An 18,116-nucleotide genomic window follows, 5' to 3' on the forward strand; every position below is an offset into this window, starting at 1 on the left:
GCAGGGGTCCCTGGGGTACTGCTGGCATGTAATGAGGAGTTCAATTTCCTGTGGGACTGCTGCATGTGTCTGTATAGGATCCCTGGGGTATTTATTTTGCGTGTGAGGGTTTCTGGGTTATTTCCTATATAAGAGGGGGTTCTGGAGGTGATCCCAGAGCGCTGCCACCTTAATGCATGTTTGGGGGTACCTGGGGTGCTACCTGTGTGTACTTCCATCTCTGTGCATATGACAGAGGGGCGCTGCTGTGTGGTGTACAGGTTCCTGGGGTACTACCTTCATGTATGTGGGAGGTTCCTGTGGTGCAGCCTGTGCGTGCGTGGAGGTTGCTGGTGGTGGTCCCTGGTGTACTGCCCCATTTATTGGAGGGTCGGGCCCATGGGGTCTTGCCACCTACATGTTGGGAAGAGGGGGCTGCCCCCTGTGTGCTATGCGGGTAAGACGAGGGCTCCAGTTCCTGGAGGGCTGCCGCCTATATGTTGTTGTGATCTGGACATTGGGAAGTTAATGCCTATGGGCTGCATGGGGCATGTTGTTAAACATAGACCTCAAGCTGACTTTCACAGAAAGCAGAGCGACCAGGGGCAACATGGTGGTTCAGTGGTTAGCATTGCAGCACTTGAGTGCTGGGTTCAAATCCCACCAGGAACAACATCTGAAAGGAGTTTGTATGTTCTCTCCGTGTTTGTGTGGATTTCCTCCCATTCTACAAAGACATACTTAAAATTTAAAAAAAAGAAGGTACATTGTGATCCCTATATGGGGCTCACAATCTACATTTAGAAAGTAAAAAAAAAAAAAAAAAAAAAAAAAAAAAAGAACGCAAAGAGACCATGAATCTACCTGCAGCAACTCCATTCTAGTCAGGTCAGTAGTGAGACAACTAGAAAGGAGCTGTTGTATGGGGAACCTGCCTAGAGTAACTACAGAATACACCCAGACCATGAACCTACCTATAGTAACTATAAAATACACCGAAACCATGAACCTACAACATCTGGAAAAAATTATGGAATCACCAGTCCCTGAAGATGATGGGGCTGGGGCCTTAAGAGAGGTTTTTGAGGCAGAAAGCAGCCACATTTTTAGTTAACCACTTCCGTAACAGACTATTTTCCCTGGTTAAGGACCAAGCACATTTTCGTTTTTTTTGTTTGTTTGTTTTTTCATACATGCGGTTTTGAGAAACAAAACTTTTTTCTTTCCTCAACTCAGGTTTTTCAAATACGTTCAGAATGAGCGGAGTAACAAGCAGCTCCCTTTGAATGGATGCTGGCATACGCGCGCTACCCATTGAAATCAATGGGAGGCTTTTTTTTTTTTCCCTATTGCTTTTAATGTAATACGTGCGTATTACATTGAAGGCAATAGGGGAAAAACCCTCCCATTGATTTCAATGGGTAGCGCGCGTATGCCAGCATCCATTCAAATCAAAGGGATCTGCTTGTTACTCCGCTCATTCTGAACGAATTTTACGTTCAGAATGAGCAGAGTGTAACATCATGTGAAAGCTCCCTTTTGCTACAAGGGGTCTATTGTGGGTGTGGTTTTAGCTATTTTTTTCTTTATTATTTTTTACATTCTACTTGCCACAAGGTCATAATTGACCTTTGAGGGGCATCCTAATAGTACATTAAGCTGTACATAGTTGGCTGATTTTTCTTATAACTAGGGCTGACACATTTAGCCCAGCTACAGGAGAAATCATCCTCCTGATCATAATTGTAGAGCTGATCTGGAAGTCCTCTAGGACTAAGCAGCTCTAAGGCTGTGTTCACACTGAGTTTTTTGGTCAGGAAACGGACTCAAATTCCTCCTCCTCCATAGGACTGTATGGTGAGGCGTTTTTTGGAGGAGGCATTCGAGTCAGTTTCCAGACCAAAAAAACTGTGTGAACGCAGCCTAAGGGTCCATTCACACGGAGGAAAATGGCACTTTATTGGTGGGGAAAGAAAGCATCCCATTGACGTCAATTTTTATTTTTTTTTTGCTTTTTGCTTCAGCATTGAAAATTCAGTGCCAAATAAAGTGTAATTTTCCTCCGTGTGAATGAATCCTAATAGTCACAATCACAATGAGGTCCCATAGTTGTGTATATAGCACAATGATTTTGTGCAGCTGCTTAACAGGCAAGTTCTTGATAGTGTCAACAGTGGACCGCCTGGACATATTTAGTGTATGGGAGGTCTGGAATTGGTTTAAAAAAAAAAAAAAAAAATTAGATTTTAGTCCAGAATTACATGTTGTATGAAAGGAAACCAAGTTGTCTGAAAAGTTAGTGACCATTTAAGCTACCCCATTGATTTAGTATACATGTTACTTCAGCACATAAGTAGGAAAGGTGTACGAGTGTACCCAACTGGGCGTTTGCAGTTTTCCTCTTCATGCTCTGTTTCTAATGTTCAAAGATCTGCGAGTTGGTTGATGGAGCCTAGTTATTATGACATCTCCCATACACTGGAAACAGAAAGAGTAAGGCTAAATTCACACAGGGTTTTTTGGACACTCCCTCCCAACTAGGCCCATTCATTTGGTCCTAATCTGGAGCAGAATGCTGCAACAGTCGTGGGAGGTGTTTTTTGGATCAGATTCTGAGGCGGATTCCCACGTCAAAATCCAGTCCAAAAAACCCCGTGTGAATTCAGCCTAAAATCTGCTCCAAAAGGCCAGGTTTACACTGTGACTTTTTGCAGCACCGATGTGAATGCAACCTTTAGGACTGCAGCTGTTAGGTAAGAGTTGAATCCGTCTGTAGCACTACAACAAGGTTGCAGTATAGACCTGGCCAAGGTCTCTCACTATATAGAAGTAATGACAAATACATATGTAGGCAAAACACTTGGGGTGAATTAGAGACTTCCAATGTAGCTCCATAAGCCCCTTTATATTTGTGTTTCTCCTACTCACCTCCCGGTCACTCCTTACATTTCCCATAGCCCCTACAACAGGAAAATCAAGTGAAGTATAGCTTCACACTTGCACTATGCTCTCTGCCGTTTGTATCCACCATGAGACCTGAATGACAAGAGGCCAGCCGCTAAAACAGCAGTTACCCACAAACCCCATAGACTATTATAGGGTCCACCAGTGTGTTCAGCAGTTTTCTGCAGTTTTTTTAATACTAAATCCAGCAGAGAGAAAAGTCCTCCATGCAGGAATTTTCTCTCTGCCAAAGCCATAGTAGAAAGAAAAGTGTCTGATAATATACATAAAGTTTATTGTATTCACTTGCATTATTGATTTATTCAATGTTTGCTAAAAAGTCAGTAAAATGAAACCAGTTTAAAGGATCATAGAAATTCAACATTGACAATCTTTGGTTTGTCTGTCAGTAGAATAATGGCTTAATTTTTTTTTACCTATAAGGTTTCTTGTAGACCACCTTCAGTTTACTGTATGTATGTTTTCTGATTAATGTTTTTGCACTCAAAACACATACAAACCTTAACAGATAAAAGTTTGACAATATGAAAAATTCAACTTTGTGGTTTTTCACTTCTAAATACAATGAAAGACATCTTAAATTAAACTAATTTTATTCACACAAAATGTGAATCAAGACACACTTAACCATTTAAATTTAATATGTTCATAAAACACAAACATTGCAATGTGTACAATGGTATTGACTTGAAGATGCGAGTAATTACAGTATTGAGGAAGCCGATATTAAGTTGTGGTATGGAAGATTGTGGGTTCAGGTGGTGATCTCTGGGAGTAGGACGATGGATAGTATAGCTAGGGTTCATGCACACAAATGGTTTTACACAAAAAGGTGTGTAGAACGTCTATGATTATCTGCTTGCTGTAAAGATTCTCCGCAAATGGAAGTTGGCGTATTTTATGTGCCACCGTTTTGGCAAAGAGGTCTGCCTTATTCTTCCAGTGGGTCATGATGGACGCAGTATGTTGGTTATCTTATGCTTGTGTCTTATCCTGGGTGACCTGTTTTGACTTCATTTTTTGGGTGAGGGTCGTTGAAAACTGCTCTCTTAGGATTAAAGGGAGAGTCCCAGATGTAGTGGAAGACGACAATGCAAACTAAATATAAAATTAAAAAGAAATATTTTTATTATAGTAGTCATTTACAACAGGAATGGCTAGCAACTGTGAAACAGTTTGCATATTTTTTATAACTTTTAAAATTACATCAATTCATATAAATGTCCACATTATTTCAGCATAACTTACATGTTTAGCCAGGACTTTAAAACTTCAGAATGTGTTTCTTTTTGTGCTTTAGCAGGTAATGCCATGAATCTGTTCACACTGTTCGGAGTATTTTCTGGTCTGTTGTGAACAGCTTACCACCTGCTGCTGATTATAGTTTTAAAGGAGGCCTCCACTTTGTTCAGGGTTAACGCACACAGAATTTTTGAATTCGCATCAGAATATATAATATATATTTTTTTAAACTGATAATAGATTGTTTCCGCTAGCGAAAAAAAAAAAAAAAAAAAAAAAAAAAAGGCCACATGACCTTTCCTCAGGCAGATTCTGGCTGAAAAAAAACCAACAAGAGTCAATGGGAGGCGGAAAAACCACTAGCAGTTTTTGAAGTGTTTTTTTGCAAGGTCCATATACTGTGCTGGAGGAAAAAAAATAAAAAAAATAAAAAATGCCTCTAAAAAACCATTTCCTAATTCCTGAAGCGGATTTTTCCTCTCTAAAAAAGTCTGTGTGCATTGACCCTCAGATAGCCTTGCTCTTGAGGAACCTGTTTAAATAGTCAGCAGACTATTCAAAGCAAGCCTGATCCCCATACAACTCAATGAAATGGTGGAGAGAAGTGGGACTAAAGAATTTATCTTCAGACATGATGTGACTTCCAAAGTAAGCTTAGGGGAAAAAAAAAAACCAACCAAACTTACTTATTTTCTTTATTTTTTTTTTTCTGAACACTCAGGTAATATCTATACTCATGATCTAGTCTCAGGGATAGATCATTATCATTAAGTCGAAACATTATCTGATTTTGTTTCAGCGAGATTATATGAATATATATATATATATATATATATATATATATATATATATATATATATATATATATATATATATATATATTTTTCCAGGACAGCAAAACAAGGCAAAGTGAGCTTGTTGTAGACAGTCGCAAAAGATCATTAGTGACAAAGATATATACTATTGAACTATCCTAAAACTAGATCATAAAAACAAATACTTAGGTTCCTTAAAAAAGCTAATCTCGTCAGAGGACCAAATAAAACCAGAAGAACATGTATTTGTACTCACCTGTTGAAATTGGTCCACAAATAAACAGTCACAATTGGTTGTTCTTTTATAACGCCGAAGGAGAGAGGCCACAGGAAAATGTCCGACGGGCATGCGCAGTCGGGGCGCTTTTGGATGAAGACATGAAGGTGATGTGGGAGAAGAGGCGGTCCGGAGAAGATGGAGGTGTCGTTGGTAGAGTTTCTGAACGGCACAGGGAATGCACCCTGTGCTGTTTGAGCGCAGGGGGAAAGCCCTCAGTGCTGTCTGAAAACTCATTTACATATGGAAAAAAAAATATTTCTCAGGAACGGCAGCGCGAATCACATAAATAAAGGTAAGAGAAGAATAGTCTTTCTTAAGGCTAGTCCTATGTGTACTTAGAGATGGTATCATTAGAATTCCCTTTTTTAAAAAAAAAAAAAAAAAATCTAACAAAAATCTGTTATCCTGGTTTTTCTGGTCTTTTTTTTTTTTTTTTTTTTTTTTTTTTTTAATTAATCTCCAAGCCTTAGTTAAGTGACTTATAGCAATCATTTTGACCTCAGATTCTTTCCGAGAAGAAATCTGCAATAGACGGTACAAGTTGAAATTTTTAATTTTCTCAAATATATTCTATTCCAGTACACAATAGGACATGCCCAGTTTTTGTCACTGCTTTTTGAGGGATAAGATCTACATTTCATTGATACAATTTTTTTGGGTAAATATGACACTTTTTTCATATTTTATTCTATCTCTCGTGGAGAGAGATAATGAAAAAATCATTTCTGTTTTTCTTAAATAGTCCAATATGCAATATAGAAAAGAAATTCTATAGGTCACCATAAGTAGAATAGTCCTCATGTTGCACGATCAGCTTCTGGACTTGAGAAGCATATAATGGCAACATACGATAAGGAGAAAAACCGGCATCTTGCAGAGTCCATAAAAAATAACTTTCAATCCATATATCAAACGTTATATTTTATGGACTCAGCGAGATGCTGATTTTTCTCCTTTTCGTATGTTTCTTATATAGTGCTCACTGACAAATTCTTTATTTGACAGAGGTAATTCAGTGTTAGACAAGGTATTGCTCAGGGATACTTTGCATCAGCTTTAACATACTTTATTATACTTCCCATCAGCCTGAGACAATAGGAGAAGTTGCCAGGTGAGACATCTGCACTGCACTTGAGAATCATTTGCATATTTCTAAAAACAACTGATTTGACATCAAGTTTTCTGATAACAGATTCCCCTTAAAAATTGTGTAAGATGCATACTTATGAGTAGTTGCCATAGAAGATGTGTCTATGGCTTAGTTATAATGTCTACTGGGAGTCTAGGATATTCAAGACATTTGTCTCTTCTCCACCTCAACACAAGTGTCAAAAGAAACGTGAAACCATAGGATGGAGGGTTCTATTGCTTGGTTTCTTTTGACAGATTTGTGTTGATACACAGGCTCACCAGGAAGTCAGTGTATGGGATGCAGCCAGTCAGCAGCCTCGGTCATCACATGAGAAGTAGCAGTGACATCACTCACATACATCACAGATCCCTTTGCATTGTCCACCGATTTGGCCTCAGCAGTTTCGTGGGGCACCAGTCTTCCAAGAATCAAGACAAGGCACAACAAAAGGGCAGACACCTTCAGCGGCAGACACCAAGTTTGCCAAATTCCTGGCCAGCCCCTAACAATGTTTCAAAGGGTAGTTACATTGGATATCTCACTGTCTCAGAACAATTTCTCTCCACCATATACAAGCATCCTTGCCTCTGCTGAGCCAGTATGTATTTTTTGGTTTCAAAGATATTTATTAAATGATACAACCAAAACAGAATATAGAACAAGTAACAGAATAATCTCAATATCTGTGCAAAAATGTGAAGCAAGGAAAGCATAAAGCAATGGCCTATGAAGGATCTTCAAAGAAGGTTCCATAAGTGTGACCTGCCAACTGCCCTTGCTAATGGATGTGTACAGTCAATCCATTTGTTTGGGCCTACTAATGGCGATTCCAAAGTGACACATGGCAGGCAGTCTGTTTCATTATTTAGCTCAAACTTGGAAGAGTCTTGCAGCAATTTGGTATTTAAAAAAAAAAAGATACCCCAAGAGTCCACTCAATCTCTTATGCAGATGTACACTCACTGGCCACTTTATTAGGTACACCTGTCCAACTGCTCATTAACACTTAATTTCTAATCAGCCAATCACATGGCGGCAACTCAGTGCATTTAGGCATGTAGACATGGTCAAGACAATCTCCTGCAGTTCAAACCGAGCATCAGTATGGGGAAGAAAGGTGATTTGAGTGCCTTTGAACGTGGCATGGTTGTTGGTGCCAGAAGGGCTGGTCTGCGTATTTCAGAAACTGCTGATCTACTGGGATTTTCACGCACAACCATCTCTAGGGTTTACAGAGAATGGTCCGAAAAAGAAAAAACATCCAGTGAGCGGCAGTTCTGTGGGAGGAAATGCGTTGTTGATGCCAGAGGTCAGAGGAAAATGGCCAGACTGGTTCGAGCTGATAGAAAGGCAACAGTGACTCAAATAGCCACCCGTTACAACCAAGGTAGCCAGAAGAGCATCTCTGAACGCACAGTACATCGAACTTTGAGGCAGATGGGCTACAGCAGCAGAAGACCACACCGGGTGCCACTCCTTTCAGCTAAGAACAGGAAACGGAGGCTACAATTTGCACAAGCTCATCGAAATTGGACAATTGAAGATTGGAAAAACGTTGCCTGGTCTGATGAGTCTCGATTTCTGCTGCGACATTCGGATGGTAGGGTCAGAATTTGGCGTCAACAACATGAAAGCATGGATCCATCCTGCCTTGTATCAACGGTTCAGGCTGGTGGTGGTGGTGTCATGGTGTGGGGAATATTTTCTTGGCACTCTTTGGGCCCCTTGGTACCAATTGAGCATCGTTGCAATGCCAAAGCCTACCTGAGTATTGTTGCTGACCATGTCCATCCCTTTATGACCACAATGTACCCAACATCTGATGGCTACTTTCAGCAGGATAATGCGCCATGTCATAAAGCTGGAATCATCTCAGACTGGTTTCTTGAACATGACAATGAGTTCATTCTACTCCAATGGCCTCCACAGTCACCAGATCTCAATCCAATAGAGCATCTTTGGGATGTGGTGGAACGGGAGATTCGCATCATGGATGTGCAGCCGACAAATCTGCGGCAACTGTGTGATGCCATCATGTCAATATGGACCAACATCTCTGAGGAATGCTTCCAGCACCTTGTTGAATCTATGCCATGAAGAATTGAGGCAGTTCTGAAGGCAAAAGGGGGTCCAACCCGTTACTAGCATGGTGTACCTAATAAAGTGGCCGGTGAGTGTATAATGCGCTACTGCTTATATGCCCATATCAAATTAAAAGTTTGTTTCTGAAGAATAGCTAAGCACAAGAGGGTCACCAGGATTGGGATAATAATAGAGAATGTGTGGTAAAGTAACCATCCTGACTGATTAACTCTAACAATCCAAAAAGAGGGTGAGGCAATGCCATGCAAAGAGATCCTTCAAAAGCTTCAGGATCAACATGGCATAATTCCATAAGAAGCTATTGTCCCTGGGTAAACAATGGTGCTACCAGGGTGCCCTCTTAATGGTGTAGAACCTAGAGGCAGATAAGAACAGGCCAAAGGATAAACCTTTATATCAAACTTTTATGTAATGCAGGGCTGATGACGAGCATGACAAGAGAATCAGGAATCCTGGTCCGAATACTGTGTGTGAAACAGAATCTTACATACTACTCTGTGGGAAAAAAAAGGGCAGCTTTGCTGTGACTTCTACATAGGACAGGGACAAGTCTTGCTTTGACTACTGGAAGAGTGAGCGATTACACAGCAGGGGGAGGGAGGAGGTTAAGCTGGGTTGGGGTGATAGTTGGTTAACGGAGGCCAACAAAACAATACAAAGGAAATGTCAACTTTATGAAACAGTTTTATGAGGGGAAAAAAACAAACAAACCCCGACATGCCCCAAACACACAAATCACCCACTGGTGTGTCGGTCTACCCCATACAGATGTGATTGCAGTTGACAAACAGCTGAGAAAAACCAACATAACCGGTTTTGGTAGCAACCAAGTTTAAATGAGCGTTTATAGGTTTATTCACAAACAATCGTTCCATGACTGCTTAAAATCTAACAGTTCAGCAGTCCAAAGTCCGAAGTGTATGGCCAGCTTTAGAAGCCAAAGCACACATGAAATTTTTTTTTTTTTATTAAGCCTGGTGCTCTGCTGCATAGACATGGATTTAAACAAGGACTTTTCATCAGGTCTGAAAAAGCCAATGACATACATCATCGAATAGGTGCTGTCACTATGAGCATTTTGTTTATCCAAAGCCGGTCAGTCATTCTAAAGATATAAGCCATATTAATGTTGAAGCAAATTAGGGTACACTAGTCAAGTGGGCAGTAATACTATAGAACAAATTCCCCACCTCTAGTGAAATCACAGAGTTCCCACCCAGATGGTACTAGATGGGCTTATTTCTTTCAAAGGGCTGAAAAAATTTGGATAAACCAAGCATCAAAAACCTTAACCCCTTCAGGACCAAGACAGTTTTTGTTTTTGCATTTCCATTTTACCTTCTCCACATTTCAAGAGACCAAAGGGTATGTTCACATGGAGGAAAAGGTCGCAGAAACCTTTTCCGCCATGTGAACTTTCCGCGTGGCTAGCCGCGACGGGATGCTGATTCAGCATTGGCATTCCGTCACGGCAATGAATGGCAAGATAGGGCATCTCACTTCTTTTTTCTACTACTAGCTAATGGGAAAAAAAAAAGCGAGCGGCTCCCATTGAAGTCAATGGGAGCCGTTTTTGTAGGCGGATTTTGAGGCGGATTCCGCCTCAAAATCCGCCTGCAAAAAACTCTGTCAACTAGCCCTAACCTTTTCATTTTTCAGTTCCACATGATGGCTTATTGATTGTAAAATAAATTGTATTGAATTGAATTCTACTTTGTAATGGCAGCATTCAAACCATTCAATATTCAGTGCAATGTACTGGGAAGCTGGAAGAACAAAAAAAAAAAAAATATTCAGAATGAGGAATTGTTAAAAAAACAAACAAAAAAAAAACCTGTTTACACCATATTGATATGGGTTTAATTTTTCGGCCATTTCCATTTTTTTCTTGCTATGGCGTTCACTATACGAGAAGTATTTTTAAATTTTAGTAGTTCAGGCAATTTTGAGCACGGGGATAACCAAAGTGTTTATGTTTACTTTTTATATGTGATCTGGGCAAAATTGGGGAGATTTGAATTTTTTATTTTTTTTACACTTTTATTTTCAGCCCGCATAGGGACCTTGAACCCTAAGGCTGAGTTCACACAGAGTTTTTTGGTCAGGAATCCGCCTCAAATTCATTCTCCAAATAACCCCTCACAGTACTGTCCTATGTAATCTGTGATGCGTCCATTCTTTCAGGCGTTTTCCGCCTGAAAAAAAAAAATCAATGCAAGTCAATGGGAGACTAAAAAATCGTTAGCGTTTGAGGCATTTTTTGCCGCAGAATTGGAAACAAACGCCTCAAAAAATACCAGGCGGATTTTCCACCTCCCATTGACTTGCATTAATTTTTTCAGGCAGAAAACGCCTCAAAAAACACCTCACAAATTTCCCAGAGCAGATTTTGGTCAGGAAAAATAGTGTGGAGTTTTTTGTTGCTTTTTTGAGGTGTTTTTGGAAGGTGGCTATGAATGATCTTCTTAAAAACATCTTGCAGTTTTTGATGTGGTTTTTGTCTATCCAGCATCAAAAAGCATGTCAAAATCCGTGAGGCGGATTTTCCACCTCCCAATAACTTACATTGATTTTTTTTCAGGCGGAATCCTCTTGAAGAATGGACAGGTCGATTTCTTTTTTCCGCTTGCGAAAAATAACACTAGCGGAAAAAAAAAAAAAAAAATTACAAGCGGACTACATAGGACTGTGTGGTGAGGCGTTTTTTGGAGGAGGATTTTGAGGCAGATTCCTGACCAAAAAACTCTGTGTGAACTCAGCCTAAGGGGACTGATTGCTCATACAATACACTGTAATACTGATGTATGTACAGTTAGTGTGGCTATATATATATATATATATATATATATATATATATATATATATATATATAGCCAAACCTGATAAAAAAAAAAATCCTGGACAATTCCTGTTGTCATTGGGCTATTCAAACCCAGTGACAACTAAAGGTGGCCCAGAATTTTTTCTGTTAAACTGTGTCCAAACTGTAAATCCACAGCACTTTACAGTACACTACAGACAGATGGGGTTTTTAAAATCTTGTCCACATATACAGAGGAATTCAACACAAACATCTATGTATCTGCAACTTATTGATCATTCAGATGCAGAGGATGCGGGGGAATGTCACTAAAAATAAATTCATTCACAGCCAGTCTGTTGCTAAATGTGCATTGTCTACATGTAAACTAAACTCCTTGGTTAATCTATCCTGACATATACAGCACCACAGTCAGCCAGTCAGTCCACAGTCTTGCGTATATGACACCGTCGGCCAGTCAATCCACAGTCTTGCGTATATGACACCGTCGGCCAGTCAATCCACAGTCTTGCGTATATGACACCGTCGGCCAGTCAATCCACAGTCTTGCGTATATGACACCGTCGGCCAGTCAATCCACAGTCTTGCGTATATGACACCGTCGGCCAGTCAATCCACAGTCTTGCGTATATGACACCGTCGGCCAGTCAATCCACAGTCTTGCGTATATGACACCGTCGGCCAGTCAATCCACAGTCTTGCGTATATGACACCGTCGGCCAGTCAATCCACAGTCTTGCGTATATGACACCGTCGGCCAGTCAATCCACAGTCTTGCGTATATGACACCGTCGGCCAGTCAGCACGTTTACAATCTAATGTTAATTTATTTTACACTTTGTTGAACTTTAAGTTTGATTAAATATAATAAAGCTCTGATAGTTCATAGATAAAGAAGTGGAAACAAGGACTAGACAACTTTTATGGTACATCCACAGAGCAGTAAAGCACCAGTTTTCTACAGCGGTAAACCCCACAGGAAGGGGCACACAAGATGGATAGGAGAGCTACCCTCTGCTCAGCTTGTTACTACTCTAACACCACATTATAGAAGTTTATATATTTTTCTTGTTTTTTTGTTTTTAAGGTGAAATCGCTTCACGTGAGAAGAAGCCAGAAGAGGCGAAACCTGAGGAAGGGCTGCACCCCAGCAGGTGTCAGCTCTACAGCCAGGTACTGAACACAGTGACTGGGGCAGACATGTACTCACCGGGACAGCAAGGACAGCTTCTGCTCCAGCATCAGCTCCAGTTTCTGGGCTTGCTTGGACAGCCAATGGTCTGCGCCATGCAGCTGGTAGCATCCTTCTAGCATAGTCCTGAAGTCTGACACAAAATCCCCAATGGCGCGGTACTGACCCGAGGAAAACTTCTCCTCCATCTTCAGCAGTGACATGGTTGGCGCAGCGGCTCTGCTGCCAGGTGTGTGAGCCACAGACATCGCACCCTTCCCATCATCCCCGGGGACATAGGGCTCAGTGATAACCGCGGGGACATCTTCAACAGGAGCAGCCTCAGACCCCTCTTCGCTTGCCGCAGCACAGGCAACTGTCACTGTGCCGGGCACCTGCTCCACTGACTGTGGCGACGTCCTTTCATTCTCCTTTAAGGGTGACACAGTGCCACTCGACACCCCCTCCATACCAGAGTCCCTGACACGTCCGGCTGTGCCTCGCACTCATTCATACCTCCCGTGTAAACCGCGGGAGCCGGTACCACAGCAGCTAAACACAGACACTAACTGAGGGGTTGTGGTGTACCGGAAGCAGTGAGGTGAACAGCTAAACACTTCCCTGCCGCCTCCGTCCCGCCCACCTCAAGACTCACAGCCTGTTGGGAATGTGGCTGCAGCCAATCAAACGGGCTGGTGTAGTGTATGCGGAAATCTCCATGAGATGAAATCGCTGATTGGCTGAGAATTCAGCTGTAGGGCCACACAATTGCTTGAGTAGAACACCTTATGTAGGATGACGGTGGGGTTGGAATGGAAGCTGTGACCTGAGTGGCAATAAAACATAGACAGGAGCTGCCAATTATTATGTACATTATATATACACATACACAGTACAGACCAAAAGTTTGGACACACTTTCTCATTCAAAGAGTTTTCTGTATTTTCATGACTGAAAATTGTAGATTCTCACTGAAGGCATCAAAACTATAAATTAGCACGTGGAATTATATACTTAACAAAAAAGTGAAAATATGTCTTACATTCTACAGTAGGTTCTTCAAAGTAGCCACCTTTTGCTTTGATTACTGCTTTGCACACTCTTGGCATTATCTTGATGAGCTTCAAGAGGTAGTCACCTGAAATGGTCTTTCAGCAGTCTTGAAGGAGTTCCTAGAGATGCTTAGCATTTGTTGGCCCTTTTGCCTTCACTCTGCGGTCCAGCTCACCCCAAACCATCTCGACTGGGTTCAGGTCTGGTGACTGTTGAGGCCAGGTCATCTGGCATAGCACCCATCACTCTCCTTCTTGGTCAAATAGCCCTTACACAGCCTGGAGGTGTGATTGGGGTCATTGTCCTGTTGAAAAATAAATGATGATCCTGCTAAATGCAAACCGGATGGAATAGCATGCCGCTGCAAGATGCTGTGGTAGCCATGATGGTTCAGTATTCCTTCAATTTTGAATAAATCCCCAACAGTGTCAACAGCAAAGCATGCCCACACCATCACACCTCCTCCTCCATTCTTCACAGTGGGAACCAGGAATGTAGAATCCATCCATTCACCTTTTCTGCGTCGCACAAAGACACGGTGGTTGGAACCAAAGATCTCAAATTTGGACTCATCAGACCAAAGCACAGATTTCCACTGATCTAATGTCCATTCCTTGTGTTCTTTATCCCAAACAAGTCTCTTCTGCTTGTTGTCTGCCCTTAGCAGTTGTTTTCTAGCAGCTATTTTACCATGAAGGCCTACTACATAAAGTCTCCTCTTAACAGTTGTTGTAGAGATGTGTCTGCTGCTAGAACTGTGTGGCATTAACCTGGTCTCTAATCTGAGCTGCTGTTAACCTGCAATTTCTGAGGCTGGTGACTCGGCTGAACTTATCCTCCGCAGCAGAGGTGACTCTTGGTCTTCCTTTCCTGGGTTGGTCCTCATGTGAGCCAGTTTCTTTGTAGCGCTTGATGGTTTTTGCAACTGCACTTGGGGACACTTTCAAAGTTTTCCAATTTTTCGGACAGACTGACCTTCATTTCTTTAAGTAATGATGGCCACTTGTTTTTCTTTACTTAGCTGCTTTTTTCTTGCCATAATACAAATTCTAACAGTCTATTCAGTAGGACTATCAGCTGTGTATCCACCTGACTTCTGCACAACACAACTGATTGTCCCAACCCCATTTATAAGGCAAGAAGTCCCACTTATTAAACCTGACAGGGCACACCTGTGAAGTGAAAACCATTCCTGGTGACTACCTCTTGAAGCTCATCAAGAGAATGCCAAGAGTGTGCAAACCAGTAATCAAAGCAAAAGGTGGCTACTTTGAAGAACCTAGAACAGATTATATATTTTCAGTTGTTTCACACTTTTTTGTTAAGTATATAATTCCACATGTGTTACTTTATAGTTTTGATGCCTTCAGTGTGAATGTACAGTTTTCATAGTCATTAAAATACAGAAAACTCTTTGAACGAAAAGGTGTGTCCAAACTTTTTGTCCGTATATATATATGATAATCCATTTGTTTTATTTGGTATGTTATTTACTTACATGCTGTCTTTCACATAAACTAGAGCAGAGATTTGCGTGGTTTAAAAAAGTGCAGTTTTGGGAGTGCGGTGTGCAATGTGAGGATTACCACCTCCCAGGTGTCGCTGTTTCGGAGGGGTACTCTCTACTTTTGAACCAAGTTCCTCTGTCTGTTGTGGTTCCTTAAAGAGGACCTTTCACCACCTGGGGCACATGCGGTGTAATACACCGCTAGTAAGTCGACATCGGCTTTCACGTTCTGTGCCCCCAGTGAAGAGCTATTGGTGCCGGTACCGTAGCTCTTCACTGTCAAAAGGGCATTTCTGACAGTCAGGAACACCCTTCCTCACAGCAGCGTGAAAGCCAATAGTGTGCTGATTTCAGCGCACTGTCAGCTTTCTAGCAGTATATAAAACCACATGTCCCCCAGGTGGTGAAAGGTCCTCTTTAAATTGGTTGTCTGGGATAAATTAAAACTTTACCCCTAAGCTAGATCCCCTTCCCCTGCCTAACTTGTAATATACTCCCTTTGAAGAAAAAAAAAAAAAAAGTATATTTGCCAATATGCCTGGGGTGGACATGTGACTGCTCCAGGCACATTTTCTGATTTCCTGGAGACATTCAGTTTCGATGTTTCCATAGACAGGAGGCCACCAGTTCTCTCTCCTTCCCTGTCCCCCTAAACGCTGACTTCTTCTTCTCCTGGACATTGTTTCCTTCACAAGGGAGATGGCGCCTGCACAATAGAATGCTGTCAGAAGCAAAAAGAAGCAGCGTTTTATTGCGCATGTGTGGCTTCTGCCAGTGTTCTATTGCGCAGGCACCAGTTCCAGAACCCAGGAGAAGAGGAGACAGCGGAACCCCAAAGTCATCTCCAGCAAGAGAAGTCGGGTAATTATGCTGGGTTGGGGAATTAGGTAGCTAGGGCTTGTAGTCTGCAGACTAGCTAGTGAAACGGGAGGGGGGGGGGGGGGGTGAGGGAGGAAGTGAGAGGGGAGACTCAGAGAACTGCAATGCATCACGGCAGTTGTAGACTAAGACAGCAGGAAGCTACCCATGTAAACAAATTCAGAGGACACCACGAGCTCCCAGAGAAAACCAGAAATCACTCAAAACACTGTTAAAGGTATTTGGGCACTTATTAACTCATTAACAGCAGTAACAGACCTTTCTTAAAAATAATTTTTTTTGCTCAGAAAACCCCTTTAAATGTCCATGTTTTTCATAAATGAAATAAAGAAATATACTTACAAAGATTATCTTGTGAGAAAACCAGAGGACCTTTAGCCAGGATGAATGTGGATGTGACTGGTGGTGGACAGCTAATAGAATGGGAGTCCTGGAGACAGCCAAAGTAAGACACTCCACTATCTCCAACACTTCCATTGAAGTGAATGGGAGCGCTGTCCACAACCAGCTACTCCCATATTAAGCCTGTGGTCAGGCCAATGGTGAACCCTAGCCTCTCTGCTACCTGTGGTGGACACTCAAAAGACACCCCCTCCCCCAGTATTGAGTCTGGGGGGGGGGGGGGTCTGTGTTGTTCATCTTTTGATCTTTCACCTCAGACAGCGGGGGGGGGGGTTTGGCGGTGCTAGCAGTAACATTACAATAAATACAATGTTGTAATATTTTGTGCAGTAATACTCACAGGAAACGTCTTCTCACATTTCCCGTCACTTCCCTTTGGACCAACATGACCACTTCTTCCAGCTGTGACTTGTCTCTGCAAAGTTTGCAACACAGACATCTTTGACTCCTCACTTCTCCACGCACCCAACCCATGTATATATATATATATTGTCCCTCAGTGGCAAAATAGACTGTGGGGCATAATAGAGGTTGCTGGGGGGGGCGCTGTGGGGCATAATAGAGGTTACAGGGGCCACAGTGGACCCTTCAAGCTCTATTATGCCCCACAGTTGCCCACCCAACTATTATGCCCCGCAGTTGTACACCCATGAACTATTATTATACTCAGGGGCCCTAGTATAATAAACTGAGCCCCAGGGGAGGTGAAGGAACATAATAAACAGTGTTATTCACCTCTCCGGGATCCGATGTTAATCCTAGCATGCTTGCAGACCATATGGTAATGTGCCAGATGTCACGTGGTCTCGGATATTACCATATAGGCCCAAAGCCTGTGCTAGCAGTAACAGGCTATTACTAGTAGCACAGTCTTCGGGCCTATATGGTACTGCTAGCACAGGCGGCTAATAGTTCAAGTATTTGTTTAAACCAACTCATAGGATAGCATGCTTTTCAATATCATCCAGCACTAATATCCTGCCACACTATTAGAGATATTGGCTTAGGCATTTCTGCTATCAAGGTTTTGTAGATAGCATCATCAGGAGCTCCCAGATGACACAGGTACAATGTATGTCACAAGGGGTGTGGCCTCTATGCCCGCATTGCCTAATTAAAATGCTGCTGTTATGAGGGCTGATGCGCTGTGCTTGGCAAGCCAGACCAACAGAGTTGTAAGGTATTTTCCCTTTCCGTGGCTTCCTTTATTAGTTTTCTGCTTCAGTGTTATTCTAAGGCTAGGTTCACACCTGTGCCTGAATTCCATTCAGAGAGTGGGGAGGGGCCCTCACAGTATAGCGCTATAAGCGCTGCTGTGAGGAAGGGCGTTCCTGAATGACTGTCAGAAACGCCCTTCTGACGGTGAAGAGCTACAGTACCACCACCGATAGGTCTTCACCTGGGGCACAGATCGCAAAACCCGGCTTTCTAGCGGTATATAAAACCGCATGTGCCCCAGGTGGTGAAAGGTCCTCTTTAAGTGTTTGTCTATTGTGTCTCTGAGTTATGTTAGTATGTACCGTCCTTCTCTGGGAGAGGCACGAGAGGAGGACTAGTGCTGGAGTCTATAACAGCCTGTAACACCCCTGGGCACCCTGATATAACCAAGGCTGGGGGATTGCACAGTGTACTACTACCCCCATCTGCAAGCTGCCATTCTCTTTGTTCCATTTGCTTTAACCCTTAAGTACTATCATGGTGTCTCTCATAATGATATGTGTATGATAGTGGTGTATGATAGACACCATGATAGTACTTAACAGTTACC

General features: G+C 42.1%; 1 protein-coding gene across 2 annotated transcripts in view; it reads right to left on the reverse strand.

The window, feature by feature from the left end:
- BRD10 (bromodomain containing 10) overlaps positions 1 to 13,089 on the reverse strand; it is a 40,508-nt gene extending 27,419 nt beyond the window's left edge. For both annotated transcript variants that reach the window (XM_075278361.1, XM_075278352.1), the window contains exon 1: positions 12,547 to 13,089. In XM_075278361.1, coding sequence (XP_075134462.1) covers positions 12,547 to 12,977 — 431 coding nt within the window. In that variant the 5' untranslated portion in view covers positions 12,978 to 13,089. The remainder of the gene's footprint in view (positions 1 to 12,546) is intronic.
- Positions 13,090 to 18,116: the final 5,027 nt, after the last annotated feature.

This window comes from Leptodactylus fuscus, chromosome 1 (genome assembly GCF_031893055.1).
Source record: "Leptodactylus fuscus isolate aLepFus1 chromosome 1, aLepFus1.hap2, whole genome shotgun sequence".
NCBI lineage: Eukaryota > Metazoa > Chordata > Amphibia > Anura > Leptodactylidae > Leptodactylus > Leptodactylus fuscus.